This window comes from Muntiacus reevesi, chromosome 1 (genome assembly GCF_963930625.1).
Source record: "Muntiacus reevesi chromosome 1, mMunRee1.1, whole genome shotgun sequence".
NCBI lineage: Eukaryota > Metazoa > Chordata > Mammalia > Artiodactyla > Cervidae > Muntiacus > Muntiacus reevesi.
The window spans coordinates 82,117,035-82,134,431 of NC_089249.1; the positions used below are offsets into that span (position 1 = coordinate 82,117,035).

The 17,397-nt window shown below is 42.1% G+C and overlaps 1 protein-coding gene across 6 annotated transcripts in view; it reads right to left on the reverse strand.

Annotated features, from left to right (window-relative positions):
• Positions 1–2,837: 2,837 nt before the first annotated feature.
• PIP5K1A (phosphatidylinositol-4-phosphate 5-kinase type 1 alpha) overlaps positions 2,838–17,397 on the reverse strand; it is a 41,068-nt gene continuing 26,508 nt past the window's right edge. For 4 of the 6 annotated variants that reach the window (XM_065904374.1, XM_065904402.1, XM_065904382.1 and 1 more), the window contains 9 exons: positions 14,297–14,596; positions 11,783–11,988; positions 10,339–10,422; positions 9,483–9,531; positions 9,195–9,279; positions 7,943–8,089; positions 7,613–7,742; positions 4,794–4,842; positions 2,838–4,477 (listed from right to left, as the gene is read on the reverse strand). In XM_065904374.1, coding sequence (XP_065760446.1) covers positions 4,475–4,477; positions 4,794–4,842; positions 7,613–7,742; positions 7,943–8,089; positions 9,195–9,279; positions 9,483–9,531; positions 10,339–10,422; positions 11,783–11,988; positions 14,297–14,596 — 1,053 coding nt within the window. In that variant the 3' untranslated portion in view covers positions 2,838–4,474. The remainder of the gene's footprint in view (positions 4,478–4,793; positions 4,843–7,612; positions 7,743–7,942; positions 8,090–9,194; positions 9,280–9,482; positions 9,532–10,338; positions 10,423–11,782; positions 11,989–14,296; positions 14,597–17,397) is intronic. The other 2 variants (XM_065904389.1, XM_065904411.1) reach the window with 2 other exon arrangements.

Sequence of the window (17,397 nt, forward strand, 5' to 3'; positions counted from 1 at the left end):
ACAGCACCTCGTAAGGACAACCAGGAGAAAGCACGTGGTATCCCAGACGCTAAATGAAGAAAATATTTATTTCTAGGAGTGAGTGATAAACTCAGATGCTGCTGACCTGTCAAGTAAGATGAGGACTGATATATTTAGCAACATGAAGGTCATCAGTGACCTTAGAGTTCAAGAGAGATTGGGGTCAAAAAGCTATTTGTAAAAATTCATTTCTAAGACCAGTTTCCTAACTTTGATCACTGGATATTAAGGAATTATTAATTTTAAAAGGCATGATAATATTGTTGTACCTTTAGCTGTTGACCTGTATGCTGAGGTGTTTATGCATGAAATGATACGATGTTTAAGTTTTTTTTATTGGGGTGTAGTTGCTTTTGTCTGGGATTTTAAAAACAATATTTATTTATTTGGCTGTGCCAGGTCCTAGTTGCAGCATGTGGGAGCTAGTTCCCCAACCAGGAACTGAACCCAGGCCCCCTCCACTGAGCAGTCTTAGGAACTGGACCACCATGTAAGTCCCGGTGAGTGCCTGTGTGGAATTTAACATAATCCTTTGGAAGTGCAGACAGAAGGGAAGGGTGGGGTAGAAGGTATAGGTGAAACAGATTGGCCCTATTTACAGACAAGTATTGAAGCTGGGTGATGCATACATGTCAATTTACTGTGTTTTTAGCTTGAAATTTTCCATAATAAAGTTAAAAAAAATTTTGAGAGAGGAAAAATTGGAAACAGCTGATGTTTAATGAACTTTAAAAAAAAATTATTTGGTTGCACCAGGTCTTATTTGCAGCAAGAGGGATCTAGTTATCTGACCAGGAATCAAATCTGGTCCCCCTTACACTGGGAGTGCAGAGTCTTAGCCACCGGACCACCAGGGAAGTCCCTTTGAAGAACTTTTAAGAACTAATTTTACAAAAGATACTGATTTGTTTTTGTGTCTTTGAAAAGCTAAAGAATGAACAGTTTAATCTGAAATCTACTTTAATTAGCAACTCTGTTTAAAGAATGAATTAAAAAAAAATAAAGAATGAATGAGACTCCAACTGTGGTAAATAACTTTTTTGACTAGCTGAGATTGACATGTTTAAAAGTAAAACGTTAGACTAGGATTTCCAGGTTATATATCCTATAGTTTGATTTTCTTTATTTTTGGAATAGGCCCTACTTGCAAGTGAATATAGATGGCAGGGTAGAGCTGTGAAGTAGTAGCGCTGTCACCACTAGAGGGACCCCCCTGACCATCAGAGGGTATCTAGCACACCCAGCAGGTGCCTGAGCATGTTGAAGAGTGACAAGCTAAGAGCAGCAGCAGGATCATTTTCCCCCTAAAATATGTTCAGATTCAATTCCTATTTGGGAAAAAGTCTTATCCAGTTTAAAGGAGGACTGAGCCTCTGGCTTAAATTAAAATTCAAAACTTTGAGAATCCTCAATTCCTCCTTCATTCCAGTTATTTGTTCTATAATAAAATTTATTACCATCTCAATTCTCTTCCTTCCTCTCCAGTTGGGTATTGCCATCATCCTAAATGCACATTACTTCACACCTAAATTACCCGTCTAACTTGTCAACTTTTTCTATCTGCTGTGATAGAGCTGTCATCAGTTTGACTTAGGAATTCTTTTACATCCCACTTATGGACAAAAACATTCTACACTTCCCCCACCGACTGCAGCTTAAAATAAAAATCCCTCAGCTGAGCAGCCAGGGTTTCCAGTGTTGCCTCCACCCATACTCATTCCAATATTCTCCCTCAGGTCTCCCTCCACCATTGCTTTCACCATGGTCTCCTCCTTGCTCTCTACAACAGACCATTCTGTTCGGAGTGGAAACAGTGCTGCTGTCCTCAACTGTCCCAGCACTCATGCCCATTCTCATACTTCTAGGCCCTTGTGCTCAAGTGAAACTTTCCCCAACACTTCAGGCCCACAGTAACCTCTATAATTTTCTTTCTTTAAAAAAAAAAATTCATTTTTGATTGCACTGGGTTTTCCCTGCTGCACATGTGCTTTCTCTAGATCCAGTGAGCGTGCTCTACAGCACAGGCTTAGTTGCCCCTTGGCATGTGGAATCTTCATGGAGCAGGGATTGAACTCATGTCTCTTGCTTTGGCAAGGGGATTCTTAACCACTGGACCACCAGGGAAGTCCACTTCTAATTTTCTTCCATATTTTATGCTCTGTACCACCCTTTCAGAAATCACATCTCATGTATTCTTTTTGTGTGCATGTATGTTGTACTCTTCTGGACTCTGTAAACCCTTTAAGTAAGATCAATTACTTCTTTTAACCTTCAACTGCCCAGTGCATTGATTGTTCTTACTCATTAGCTGCTGCGTAAATATTTGTAGAATGATCTTAACAAAGTAGGGAATAGTGGTGTGGAGGGGAACATCCTAAGCTCAACCTCACAGAAAAACACATGGCTGAGGAAAGCAGTCTCTATGCTTTCCTAAGAAAACTTGGGGCCAAGTTGAGGGAAGGAAAGGGAGAGAATCCTCGGGCCAACAAATCTTAAGCTTGCTTTTCCCACTGTCCCTCTCCTTTCCTCCTAAAGCCAAGCAAAATTTTGAGCTTTGGATCCCCAAATCCCTAGGCAACAGACCTACATTAATTCCTTTTCTAGTCATTCACAGTTTTTCCTTGTCAAGTTGTTAAGATGGAGGAGGTGGCCAGAAGGTAATGAATGAAATCATTTCTCTCAGCCTGAGTTAGTCCAAAGCTGGAGTGAGAAAAACTGGAAAGGATGCATTCATTCCGGGTAATATGAACAAAACAGCCTGGGGTAGAAGGGTGAAGCAGATGGTGTATGAAAAAGAATCAAGAGGAAGCAAGAAGTCTAAATAACTGACAAAAGTTTAATGCATTAAAACCAGATACTTATCGCTTTTATATTGTATTTGCCATTTCTGAACAATACAAAGTAGAGGCAAATAGTGACACTTCATAAAAATGTTGACTCCCCATTCCTGTCCTTAAGACCCAGCCTCCCTCAAGTATTCCCTCCCACCCATGACAGAACTCTGTCCTGAATAAAACACTTAAATACATCATAAATAGTAAATTATGAAAAAAAATAGCAAGAATTGTTTCTTTCCTTCTTGTAAAAAAGAACATGGCAGCAAAGACAGGCAGCCAGAAACTGGCTGGGGGTGTCTAATATAGACAGTTACTCAGGGTGTGGACTAAGCTACTATCAAGGCAGGGTGGGATGGAGAGGGGACAGTAGAGGGATTCAACAATCCGCCAGACACACCAGGACCCCTTCTTCCCCTGAGAGAAGTAGGACGATCAGATGGTGAACACAGGGAGAAGAGGGATTACACAGCCCCCATGTCCACGTTCTCTGCGTGAAGAGAGGCGGCAGGGTGTGGGGCACAGCAATGACTGCACTAAGGCAGGAATCTGCGGGCTCCCTATGCGTTTAAGAGAACATTCTCTAGCCTCACAGTTACCTGTTCAACAGACAGGTATCCCAGTCTCCATCTCAGCTCCACTAACAGCAGAACACTGTAGGAAAAGGTGGGAAGAGCAAGGAAGACATCTCCTTTGGAGAAGAAATCTAAAATTCATTTGATAAGTCTTCATATTTAGAAAAACAAGCAGAATACATTTCAAATTGCAAAACAGTAATAATGATTATGGCCTGGCAGTGAGTAGGGTTCTGCCTAGAAAGGGTTCTGACCTGTGAGCCCCAACACTGCACCACTGTTTAAAAAAAGAGGTAAAGCCTACCCCGTGTCCCACTCTCTCCATTCCTTCAGCCTTAAGAAATTCATTGAGAGAGGAGGAGTTAAAGAGGAGCTGCTCCTAGCAGAGCAGTCACCACCTTCTGTTTCTCAAATACCAGGGCTCTTCTGAGGGAACCCTGTGAATAGGCATCTCTCCAATACTTCTTCTGGAGTTTTGATCTGAAAACTGGTTTGAAATTGTGTGCTATTTTCCTTTTCCTTTTTTAAGGAAACAAAAGGAGAGGGTTGGGAGGTTAAACACTCCCCAAAAAACCTTTACAAAGATTACAGGAGTTTTCTTCCAGAGAAAGAGTTAAGGTAGGGATAAGGTACCAGCCAGTCTGTCCTGAGGAAATTAAAGAGTCCAGCTCCTGATGAAAGGTAGATGAGGGGGAAAGAAAATCGCCAAGTCCAGCAACCCCACTTCCAACAGGAAGAAGGGGAATCTGAAATCATTCAGTTGTGGAAGTCAAGGCTGGTGAGTTGAAAACTGGTTTCACCCAACTTGGGAGTGGAGAGGATGCTGCCGTCCTCAACTGTCCCGGCACTAATGCCCATTCATAAGGAAGGGAAAGGAGAAAAGGTTCTTCTTCTTCGGGGGAAATGGAGAGCTCTCCTAGCTTCCACTGCACTCCTTTTTTGATGACCAAGAAAAAGAAAACTCAGCACTGCTGGGCCAAGGGCTGACATCTTGGGATCACAGAGGTGGCTGAGTCTCGCTCCAAGTCTTCTGAGGATTTTTGCTCACTGAAAAGGTAAAGTGTATAAAGTTAAGGATGTAGAGTATGAGATAAGGGGACAGGAAAGGAATTCAAGTTAATTTCAACCTAGATGGCAGACCTAAAAAGTTTCCTTCTAGTCCAGTCTCAGGTTCCAAGAACATAGTAACAAAAAAAAAAGAATCCACAACCCTCACCAAACCAAAAATTTTTAAAGTAAGATTTAAGGGAAGAGGGACACCCAGTCCCCCTAACCCTGACAACTACTTCCTTGCTTCACTCCATCAGTGGTGCTGTTTATACCCTTTCAAAGCAGCCACCTCCCCCACATCCCAGAGACTTACATGGACGAATTCTGACTCTGGAACTTCATGTTTTTCCAAGAGGGTTGAACTAACAGGAGTGGGGAAAAAAAATGGGGGCAGAAAGAAAAATCAGTAAATAAATGAGAAAAAGAACTCTCAGGTCAAATCTCAGACTGCTTCTCCATATTTCACTGGGAATCAACTTAGAATTCAGAAAGAAGGGACTAAGGAGTTACTAGATCTGGAAGCACATTCTTTTAATTAATAGTTTCTTGACTTATATAAAATACTTCCTTAACACCCTCCTCACTACTACTTTCAATCCCCAGGTGTGGTAGGCACCCAACAATCACTGCCACTGGATAGTCATGCCATCATGTCATTTTCTCCTCAAGTGTGGGCTGCACTTAGAGACTCTGTACTAGCAAAGAGAATACATCACAGGTGATGGAAGTCAAGTCTGAGATTAGGCTATGTAGCATCCTCTTGGGCACGTCTCTCCAATTTGTTTGCTCTGAGGAAGCTGTGGCAATGCTGTGAACTGCATCATGGAGAGGACCATGTGAAGAGGAACTGAGGAATACCGCCAGCCAATAGCCAACAAGGAACCCTTAGCCCAGGAGCCTGCAAGAAACTGAATCCGGCCAACAACCACAGAAGCTTGGAAGCAGACCCTCCTCCCTGGGCAAGCCTTCAGATGAGACCACGCTGCTGGCTAACAGCTTGACTGTAATCTCCTGAGAGACTCTGAGCCAAAGGCACCCAGTTAAGCCATACCCAGATTCTTAAGCCACATAAAATCTGAGATAACAATATTTGTTGTTTTTAGCTGCTAAAATTTGGGGTAATTTATCTCACAATAGGTAATACAGATTTTTGTACCTGGAAATGAAATGCTGCTGTAATAAAAAAATCTAAAATGTAGAAGTGGCTTTGGAAGAGAAAAATGGGCTTTGAGGATAGTTTCAGTGAAAGTTTAAAAGTGTCCTGAAGACTTCTGAACTGTAAGGGGTTTGCCGCTAAGGGCTTAAAGGGAAGTGAGAAAAATCTTATTGGAAATTGAAGGAAAGGGGATCTTTGCAATGTAGTGGAACAAAATGTAGTGACAATGTCATCTATACTTATGAGGAAAGTAGAATATGTGCCTAATGGACTGGGTGACCTAGCTAAGGAGATTTCTGAACCAAGTGCTGAGGGTGCCACCTGGTTTCCTCTTAATGCTTACAGTAAAATATGACAGGAGAAAAAACACATGAAGGGAAGGACTAGGAAACAGAAAGAAGCCAAGACTTGAAGGTTTTTAAAATTCTGAGCCTCTCTAGATAGTAAGTAATGCTAAAATTAACAAATGGATAAAATCTAAGGCACTGCTAGGAAAATGTGGTCTATAAATGAAGCCATGGGTGTAACTACAAAATATCTGTTAAGAACTCAAAGTACTATTGAGTCATACGAAAGGACATTCAAAAGATTAAGGGTATGTCTCTCAGATCCTCTCAACTTGAACAGGATCTCTAAGAAGCATAGAGCTTATCAAGAAGGTATTTGTGGGTATGGCTTTGGTATAACAGTAAATCTCAATGAGATTCATAGGAAGCCCACAAAATCTCTGAGAGCATTAGAGCAACAGACACACTGTTCTGCTTGGACTAAAAAAGACAGAAATAGTACACAATGAAGAAACCACTGGATCCTCAAAATTCTGGCAAGTAGGCTGAGAAAATGACTCAGGTGCAAGCACATTCTAGTTTTCATGAAGACTCAGAAGGCAAAACCAAGAGTCCAAAAGGTAAAGCCAAAAGTCATGAATTATTCTCATGCTTTGAGATGTGATAGAAGAAAACTCCAAAAAAAAAAAAAAAAAAAAGAAGAAGAAAACTCCAGCTTTTGCTGGATTTTAGGCTCCTCTGTGCCTTCTGTTTTCCATTTTTTGTGCAGGAATGTGTAAAGATTTTTTACTTTCTTGCTTGTTTGTCTCATCATGGTTTGCTGGTGTATGGGGAGAAGATAGCTTGTCTCTTTAATTAGTTTCACAGGTCCAAAGTGATCCCTATACTTCCTGATACATGCTTAAGTACATGCACTCTCACTTGCCTATGCTAAGTGAAGCCGGCTGCCCTGTTCTGAGTTGTCCTCTGGAGAGGCTCATGTGGCCAAGAACTAAAGGAGGCTCCCAGAAAACAGCCAGCAAGGAACCAAGGCCCTCAGTCCAGCAACTCACCAGAAACTGAATCCTGTCAAAGAGCACATAAACCTGAAGTGAAGCCTCTCAGTTGGCCTTAAGATGAGCCTAGCCCTGCCCAACATGTGACTATCATGTCATGAAAAACCTTGAGTCAAGAAGCCAGTTACACTGCACCTGGATTTCTGACTCACAGAAACCATGATATATGTATGTTGTTTTAAGTCACTAAGTTTTTGGGTAATACATTATGATATAATAGGTGATCAACACACCAAAAACAAAACTAACTCACAATCCATATAACAGATCCTTTTGAAAGGCTGACTGTTTACTGTCTTCAGTGCCTAGGAATCCTCCCAGCCTTAAATCCTAAGCTAAGAATTCTCACTTAAGTCATCAGGAAATGAAGCATTTATTAAGATATTCTGATTAAATATCAGAAAAGTTTGTACGTAAGGGTTTCCCACCACCCCTAAAAACAGAGATGTTGATACACTTCCAAATCACTAAAGATGAGCTCTTAGAAAGATGAACGTGCAAAAGTATAGTGAAGAGCAAAAGACAATAAAAACTGGGGAACAAAAAAAACAAACCAACAAAATTATGGAAGTTCTCAAAAGACCTGAAGAAAGAGATGAGAAGATTACATGGAGAAAGAGACCAAGGAACCAACCTTGTAGTTAGCGCTTGCAAAGTCTCTCCAACTACAGGTGAGAAATAGGGGTCAGGAATAGTCGAGACCTCACTGATTTTCTCCAAAGGTGGAGTCTGAGGTAAAACATCAGGACGACCCAAGTGGACGCCTGGAAAAAAGAAAGAGGAAGAAAATCAATAAATCAAAAAGAAGAGAAATGGGGTGGGGGGGAATATAGGAAAAAATATGTAGCAATTTGGCTTTTCGTGAACAGGAATAGGGAACAGAGGTCCTAAGCAGAAAAAGATAAGGGCTCAGAAGGGAGGGAGGGAGCACCCATCACACGGGGACTCCAACCCTGGCGCTGACCTGGCTCCACTTCCGCCTTTGTTGTCACTTGTGCCTTGTGTTCCCCAGAGACTGATGGTTGGTAAGTTACGCAGGAGTTGCCGCTGGGGCCTGCTCGCCGAGAGAAAGATGAGCCAGACCGAAACTTTTTGGAAGGAGAGGGCTTCACTTCAAACGGGAAAGAGAAAGCCTACTTAGCACCTACCTCAGAAACAGTCACCAAGACATAAATACAACTTGCTAGTGTCCCCAACAAAAACCCAAGGTTGTTCTTCTGCAAAGCAGGAAAAATGGTTAATGTCAACAAAGATGGGCTCTATGAACTGCTTATCAGACGAGGGGGCATCTCAGTTCACATCACTTTGGAAAAGAAAGCGGAGAACCCAGAGGAAAGGGGATGCGTATTTCTCCCCTCCTACAACCCTGATGCCTTTGCTTCCACCAGATGACATGTCTCCTAATCCATAATTCCTTTTTCTTTAATAGTAGCCTTCAGTTAAACCAGACACTCTATATCCTTGTAGATAGCACCATGATGATACTTTACACTTGTTTATATTCTCTTTGAAAAGATTATTCTGTGTTTGTTAAGACTGTTTGGCATGCATAGGTCCTCTTTGCCTCACTGAGGGATCACTAATGGCTATGATGAGGAGATGGAGATAGGAAGGAGCTGGAATTTGCCAGTGGCAATAGCATGGAAGGTTTGGAAAGAAGAACACTGGCACTTCCCAACTCCCTTCCCTAGGATGAGACCCTAGCAAAAAGGTAAAACCCACAAATGAAATAAGAGGAAACTGAGGGAGCAAATCAGAAGTGAGAGAGACAGAAAGAGGAGAGCCTCTAGCTGACTAATATCTACAAAGCAGACATGAGTATATGCTTCTCCAACCTTCTGATCCTCATCTGAGAACTCCGTGGCCTTGGGGATACAGTAATATTCTTGCTTATCTCTGTCCACAGAAGTCTGGCTTTGCCTACCTCAGCCTGTGGCATGGATCCTACACCCACAATTAAGTATTTTTACAATCCCACCAGCTTCTCAGAAATGCCCCTCACCTCCAGGACACATGTAGGGATTGCCAGGGGGGAAAGCAGCAACTTGGTAACGACTGGGGCAGAGTGACTGACATAAGGATGGGCAGCAGCTCTCAAGGGACGTGGGTAAAGGAAGAGAAGTCTCTGGCTTTGGCAGTTTCCTGACAGAGGAGTCCTGCCCCCACCTCTTGAAGTAAGAGAGCCATTGGAGGGTCATCTGGCAGAAGCCACTTACAGGGGATCTTCTTAAAAACTGTAGTGCACATGAAACGCTGGAACCGTTCAGCGTAGAAGCTGGGGCGATGCACTGATACGGTGTCCTGCAGAGGAAACAAGATGGCTGGAGTTTAGAGAAGGGGAGGCCCAGCAAGAGAATCTCTAGTCTAAGGGCCATTTTTCCCTAGGCTGAGACCCTAGCAAAAAGGTAAAACCCACAAATGAAATAAGATAAGAGGAAACTGAGGGGGCAAATCAGAAGTGAGAGAGCCAGAAAGAGGAGTGCCTCTAGCTGACTGCTACTCACCCCATCATGTACCAGAGCTTTCCAAGAATGCTCCAACTTCTTCACAAATCTGTCAAGAAAAATGTGTACATCATGAATTCACATTAAATGAATGACCTTATAGATTGTATTTAACAGACTCGAGCAATCATAGCAGAAAAACTTGAAAAGACAGAAGCCAGGAAAGCACTCCCACTATTATGCTATAGTTTTTCAAAGAACAGAGTAGTGCTTATTCAGCATGGAGATCAAAGCTGTTTCTAAAGTAAGCCAACTATCCTCTCACTGGAAAAGGATACTTAATACATCCTGGCAAGTCAGGGACAAGAATATTTATTGTAAAAGGGGAACTGTAGGGACAGACGGGCAAGCCTGGAAGGAGGTTAAATATTGTCCAGTCCTCACTAGTGCCTGAAATCTTACAGGAGCAAAACTGGGGTCTAACATTTCCAGCTCTTCCCTCACTACCATCCACTGCTTTAGTCCCGCAGGCTAATACTTTTCACAGAACAGTGATCCCTTTGTTTTTCTTCCATGGAAAAGAGGAATGTGTTTCCAACTGTATCCCAATGTGGAGTATGACTCATCTCACAGGTTTTCCACAAAGAGCCAGCAGGATGGCGTATTCCACCCTGATGCTTCTGAGAACTGACTCAGCTTTCCACAAAGGTGTATGCTCTGTTTGTGAGATGGTGGGTAAGGAAGTCAAGAGACAGGCATAACCAAGGAAATAAACCACCATTTGAAACTCAGTGAGGCAAGCAGCCAGACTGCAACTTACTGTTCTTGCTTCAGGAAGAATTTGGTGACAACATCTAAAAGAGCAAGGTGAGTAAGTCTATATCCACTATGACCCTGGGATTGATATGTTTCTCACCTGTAAGACTGCAGAATGTCAATGATCCCAATATAAAGCAGCAGCCTTTCCCCTTTACTATTCCGGGCCGGGATGCCACCCATACTGGGGAAGACAAGAAGGAAAGAGTAACAGTATCTTCTGGTTAGCAGGCAGGAGCTTCTGCTAAATTCAAACCCAATCAAGACCTGTAACTGAGACCTAAGCACAACTGTCCCATCTTCCATAAATGGGAAGAGTGAGAGCCTTCACCCAACCCCAACCACTTTGGAGTATTTATTATATACAACTTCTTGCCCTCCAAATTTCACTTGCCTGCCTCTCCCACCCCAACTTCACCAAAAAGAATCTAAAAATCACCCCCTACTCAGCAATTTTAGGAATACTCTCCCAATTAACTCTAAACTTTCTTAGTACTCTCTTTTTTTGCCCTGCCATGTGTCTTGTGGGATTTTAGTTCCCTGATCAGAAAACAAACCCAGGCCCTCAAGCCCTGGACCACCAGCAAATTCCTCCCTACTACTTTTAATTTATGCCCACTAAAACACTCTTCTTGAGAATCATAATAAAGAATACTTTAAATGAAACCATCCAAAAGACATTTGATACTTCAGTAACTGCACTTCTCTGGTCCATGAATGTAACAAAGATGCCTTCCATAAAAAACTGAAAATCGAAATGTTGTAAAGTGATTGGCCTCCAACTAATAAAATAATATTAAAAAAAAAAAAAAAAAAAAACTGAAAATCGCTCAGTCCTATCTGACTCTGCAACTCCACGAACTGCAGCTTGCCAGGCTTCTCTGTCCATGGAATTCTCAAGGCCAGAATACTGGAGTGGGTAGCCTTTCCCTTCTCCAGGGGATCTTCCCAATCCAGGGATCAAAACCAGATTTCCCACACTGCAGGCAGATTCTTTACCAACTGAGCCCCTAGGGAAGCCCCAGAATACTGGAGTGGGTAGCCTACCCCTTCTCCACGGGATCATCCCAACCCAGGAATCAAACCGGGGTCTTCTGCATTGCAGGTGGATTCTTTACCAGCTGAGCTAGTTCTTAGAGAATCATGATAAAGAATACTTTAAAATGAAACCAACTGAAAGATATTCAATACTTCAGTAACTACTTCTTTGATCCATGAATGTAACAAAGACGCCGTCCATTAAAAAAGTCTGTAATAAACTGTTTTTGATGAAGTTCTTACAATCTGCAGGTATGTATCTAAGACTCAAAGTCATTTTAAGAGTCTCTTAATTTTGAACAGCACTCCTTCAAGGTTTACAAGGCCCAAATTTAAGAATCTTCCTTTCCTTTTACATTCTTAGGAATGCTCACTCTATAGTTCTGAAAGTATTAATGTTGACTTCACTGCTAAATAAAGGCTACTCCTCTCAGAAGCTGTGTACCCCTCTCTAAAAAAAATGCTCTGAGCCTACACACTCCTTCCTGGTGCCCAAGTCCACTCACTGGTCATCGGTCTCCATGGTGCCACCTCGCCGAGCCTCGCCCTGGATAGATTCCATGGCTGTGGAATAGAGAGCCTTTTGGGGGGCTGGTCTTCGAGTATCACCTGAACATTGTGCTTCACTGCCTAAAGGCTCTCGTTGTGCATGATCTATGTTATGGATTGACACCAGGAGGCTATAGTCCATTATCTTGAAGCTCTGTAGCACCTAACGGAAGGAAAAAACATGATCTGAGCCTTGGGAGGTATGAGAATCTTTTTTCAGGATCTTATAGCTTTCCTGGTCTAACTACTCCAGAGTTAACCACAGGATTATCCTTTGCTCCTACCACTCCTTGGAGAACAGTACACTGACCCTCTCTGCTCTCCCATCCCTGATACTCCTTCAGTTTTCCTTCACCAGAGTAAATACAAATTAGATCACAGCCTAGCCCACAAGACCTTGTTTGTTTGTTCTTTCCTTGTGTCTCTTCATGAAAAGAACATTATTAACTTAATGAAAGAAGAAATATGTATCTGAGCTAAAAAAAAATCCACAGGAGGGTCAATAAAAGCATACTTTTGTGACAGTGCAGATCTGTGGCAGGACCTTATATGGCCAGCTTCACGGTTCAATATTTGCTGAAGCCTCACCATCTGTAGGCTCTGTGCCTGCTTGTGTGGATATAGACACTTAAGAGACCGTCTGTCCTCATGGATATTGTAATTTAGTAAGGGAAACAAACATAAAAATAAATACAATACAGTCTAGTATGTGTAATAATAGAAGTGCATACATGGTTGAGGAATACTACAGAGGTGGTCAGGAGATATATAAATAGGTTTATGAGGGATAGATTAGAAAGAAAATAAATGCATGCAAACAAAGGAAAGAAAGAATAATGCAACAATGCCAAGGCCTGGAGGCATGAAATAGCAGGCCACGAGCAGATGGGTAAAATCTGATGTTGCTGTATAGTCACTAAGTCATATCCAACGCTTTGTGACCCCATGGGACTGCAGCATGCCAGGCTTCCCTGTCCTTAATTATCTCCTGGAATTTGCTCAAATTCACATCCAGAGTCTGGTGAGGCAAACTGTAGGTGTTTGGCATATGAGAGAAGATGGTAGGGGCAGGACAATGCCAGGCCTGATGATTAAAAAGTGTGGACTGTCTCTCCAGTTCTCAACCTGGTATACTTCCACCAGTTCCAATAGCTCACTTTGGTGGTACAGCTCACCCAGGCTGGTTTGATAGGTGGGTAAAGGATAAAGAGAATACAGGACTGATTCTTATGTGTAATTTACAAAACCTCTCTGCTCCACTAAGTATCCAGTTCTCACAACCAAAAGTGCCAAACTAAAATGGGCATTATCCTGGAAGAAGAGGCAAAGTAAGCAAAGGAAAGCAAGGATGATAACACTATGGATTGAGTAGATGACAATCCTACAAAAGCAGCTTGCAAAAAAAAAAAATAAAAGATGTGGAAAAACAAAGGAAAGATATCACAGAACCCAAAAGATGTTAAGAAAGTGGAAATAGTCAACTGTCAAACACTGGAGAAAACTCAAGGAAGGACTAAGAACTACTCTCTACTTGGCATACAGGTGGTCATAGGAGAGAGCAATTCAACTGGAAGTGGTGCGAGCAAAAGCCAGGACATAGGGGGTTAAGGCAGGAAGAGAAGAAAAAGGCAAAGGAGAAGGAAGGCATCATTACATGAAGACATTGAAAAACATTCTTCTGCACTTTAAGCTGATGATGGGGGCAGGACAAAGGGATGCTACAGAATAGGAAGTTGAGGTAGTTTGTTGAAAAACAAGGCTGGGGGGATAGGAGTTACAAAATTGTTTGGAGAGAGTACCAATCACTTGGAATCTCTGAGAGAAACAGGAAATGCATTAATGAGCAACACTGATGGCCCAAGTGGAACTGGATATCAGAAATCTATAGAGGAACTTCCCTGATGGTCCAGTGGCTACCACTCCATGCTCCCAATGCAGGGGGCTTGGGTCTGATCCCTGGTCAGGGAAGGAGATCCACATGCCACAATTAAAAATCTTGCATGCAACAAAGATTGAAGATCCAGCATGCTGTAACTAAGACCTGGTATAGCCAAATATATAATTCTTTTAATGGTATTAAAAAAAATCTGTAGAGATGCCAGTATACATAGCTGTGTGATTTTTTTTTTCCAGCAGCACTCAGCTTCCAAGGTATAAATTTGAATTGGCAGGCAGGATCAAAATCTGAGCAGTGATGGTGTTGATATGGAAACAAGGAGAATGTATGATTATGAGGCCCAGGACAGGTAGAGGGAAAAAAAAAAGACAGGGAGGGGAGTTAGACCAACAGGGAGAAAGTAAAAATGTAAAGACATACATGATCTAATGTAAAAGATACTGTAAATGAAGTTTGACACATACTTAAAAATAAGAGTCCCATCTCTTACAGATTAAATGCCTTAGAACCACAAAGCTGTTTTAGTCACTGAGATTTCTGGTGCCTGAGAGAGAAGGAAATATGACAAACTTACCAAACAGTCACGCTGCAGGGTCTTGCATAGAGCACTGTACATGTCAGCATCCAGAAAGAGCCCATCAGGGATGTCTTGTAAGAAGTCCAGATCTTTAAGGGTGGGGAGAGGTTTCTCTCGCTCTTTTTGGGAAGCTCGCCTTTTGTATGTTGAGCCCTTGAGGTCATACTTGATATGCATCTTGACTGACCGTGGTAAGAGATTGTTCATCACGACAATTCGAATATTCTTACCACCTGCCTGCACACAGTACAGTCCATAGAACTTAGGCAGCAAAGTCCGAGGGTTCTGGTTGAGGTTCTGAGGGCAAGAAAGTTAAAAAGCAGCAGAAGAGCAAGTCAGCTGATTTTCAGTGAAACTCAAGGGCAAAACCTGCCACCTACCTTCCTCTATCTGCTCATGGGATTTCAGATACAATCTGCCTGCCCAGAAGCCCATATTGTAATTGTTTTAAAACTTCCCAATGTATCCATCTCAACAATGGTATCACCACCAAGCCAAGTAGCAGATCCTCCCACATACTAAGCAGTCAGGATACTACACATATGATGAATATATTCCTTTAGAGAGGTTTAAGGGAAGACAGCACTGAAAAAGTCTTAACCCTTAGCCTTCTTTACAGTATATTTTTGTTGAGTATGATAGGAGGCGAAGGAGAGTTCCCTAACTTCTCTAGAACTTCCAAGAGGTATCAATAAGAATGAATATAGTACTATCAAGAGAAGTAACCAATCTCATTCCCTGATTTAGGAGCTGGACTAACAATGGAAAGCAAAATCATCATTGAATAAAAACAAAAATAAAACAAATGGGATCTAATTAAACTTAGAAGCTTTTACACAGCAAAGAAAAACATCAAATAAAATAAAAGGAAATCCCCAGAATGGGGGAAAATATTTGCAAATGAAGCAACCAACAAGCAATTAATCTCCAAAATATACAAACGGCTCAAGCAGGTCAATAATAACAACAACAAAAAACAACCCAATCAAAAAATGGGTGGAAGATCTAAACAGATATTTCTCCAAAGACACACAGATGGCCAAGAGGCACATGAAAAGATGCTCAACATCACTCATTATCAGAGAAATGCAAATCAAAACCACAATGAGGTACCATTACACACCAGTCAGGAGGGCTGCTATCCAAAAGTCTACAAGCAATAAATGCTGGAGAGGGTGTGGAGAAAAGGGAACCCTCTTACACTGTTGGTGGGAATGCAAACTAGTACAGCCACTATGGAGAACAGTGTGGAGATTCCTGAAAAAACTGGAAATAGAACTGCCATATGACCCAGCAATACCACTTCTGGGCATACACACTGAGGAAACCAGATCTGAAAGAGACACGTGCACCCCAATGTTCATCGCAGCACTGTTTATAATAGCCAGGACATGGAAGCAACCTAGATGCCCATCAGCAGACGAATGGATAAGGAAGCTGTGGTACATATGCACCATGGAATATTACTCAGCCATTAAAAAGAATTCATTTGAATCAGTTCTAATGAGAAATGAAACTGGAGCCCATTATACAGAGTGAAGTAAGCCAGAAAGATAAAGAACATTACAGCATACTAACACATATATACGGAATTTAGAAAGATGGTAATGATAACCCTATATGCAAAACAGAAAAAGAGACACAGATGTACAGAACAGACTTTTGAACTCTGTGGGAGAAGGTGAGGGTGGGATGTTTCCAAAGAACAGCATGTATATTATCTATAGTGAAACAGATCACCAGCCCAGGTGGGATGCATGAGACAAGTGCTTGGGCCTGGTGCACTGGGAAGACCCAGAGAAATCGGGTGGAGAGGGAGGTGGGAGTGGGTATCTGGATGGGGAATACATGTAACTCCATGGCTGATTCATGTCCATGTATGACAAAACCCACTGAAATGTTGTGAAGTACTTAGCCTCCAACTAATAAAAAAAAAGAAAAGAAAAGAAAAACTACAGTGACATATCACGTCACATAGTTCAAAATGGCCATCAAAAAATCTACAAACAATGACAAAGAGGGTGTGGAGAAAAAGGAACCTTCCTACATTGTTGGTGGGACTGTAAACTGGTATAGCTACTAATGGAGTATAGTATGGAGGTCCCTTAAAAAACTAGAGTTACCATATGATCCAGCCGTATCAATCCTGGGCATATATCCAGAGAAAATCATAATTTGAAAGGATACACATACCCCAATGTTCACTGCAGAACTATTTACAACAGCCATGACATGGAAGCAACTTATATGTCTACTGACAGAGGAATGGATAAAGATGTGGTACATATGTACAATGGACTTTTCTGTGTGTGTGCTCAGTGGTGTCCAACTCTTCGCAACCCCATGGACTATAGTATAGCCTGCTAGGCTCCTCTGTCCACAGAATTTTCCAGGCAAGAATATTGCAGTGGGATGCCATTTCCTAATCCAGGGGGTCTTCCCAACCCAGGGAACAAACCCACATCTCCTGCATCTCCTGCATTGGTAGGAGGGTTCTTTTACCACCTGTGCCACCTGGGAAGCCCCATAACGAACAATTATTCAGCCATTAAAAAAAAAAAGTATGAAACAATGCCATTTGCAGTGACATGGATGGACTTAGAGACTGTCATACTGAGTGAAGTCAGTCAGAGAAAGACAAATATGTAACACTTTTAAGTGGAATATAAAGAAATGGTAAAAATGAACATATTTCAAAACAGAAGTTGAGTCATCGATGTAGAAAACAAAACTTGTGGTTACCAGAGGGAAAGGGAAGGGCATACATTGGGAGACTGAAATTGACATGTACACACTACTATAAATAGAACAGGGAGAAGGCGATGGCACCCACTCCAGTACTCTTGCCTGGGAAATCCCATGGACAGAGGAGCCTGGTCGGCTACAGTCCATGGGGTCGCCAACAGTCGGATACGACTGAGCGACTTCACTTTCACTTTTCACCTTCATGCACAGGAGAAGGAAATGGCAACCCACTCCAGTATTCTTGCCTAGAGAATCCCAGGGATGGCGGAGCGTGGTGGACAGCCATCTATGGGGTCGCACAGAGGTGGACACGACTGACATGACTCAGCAGTATCATAAACAGAATAGATAAT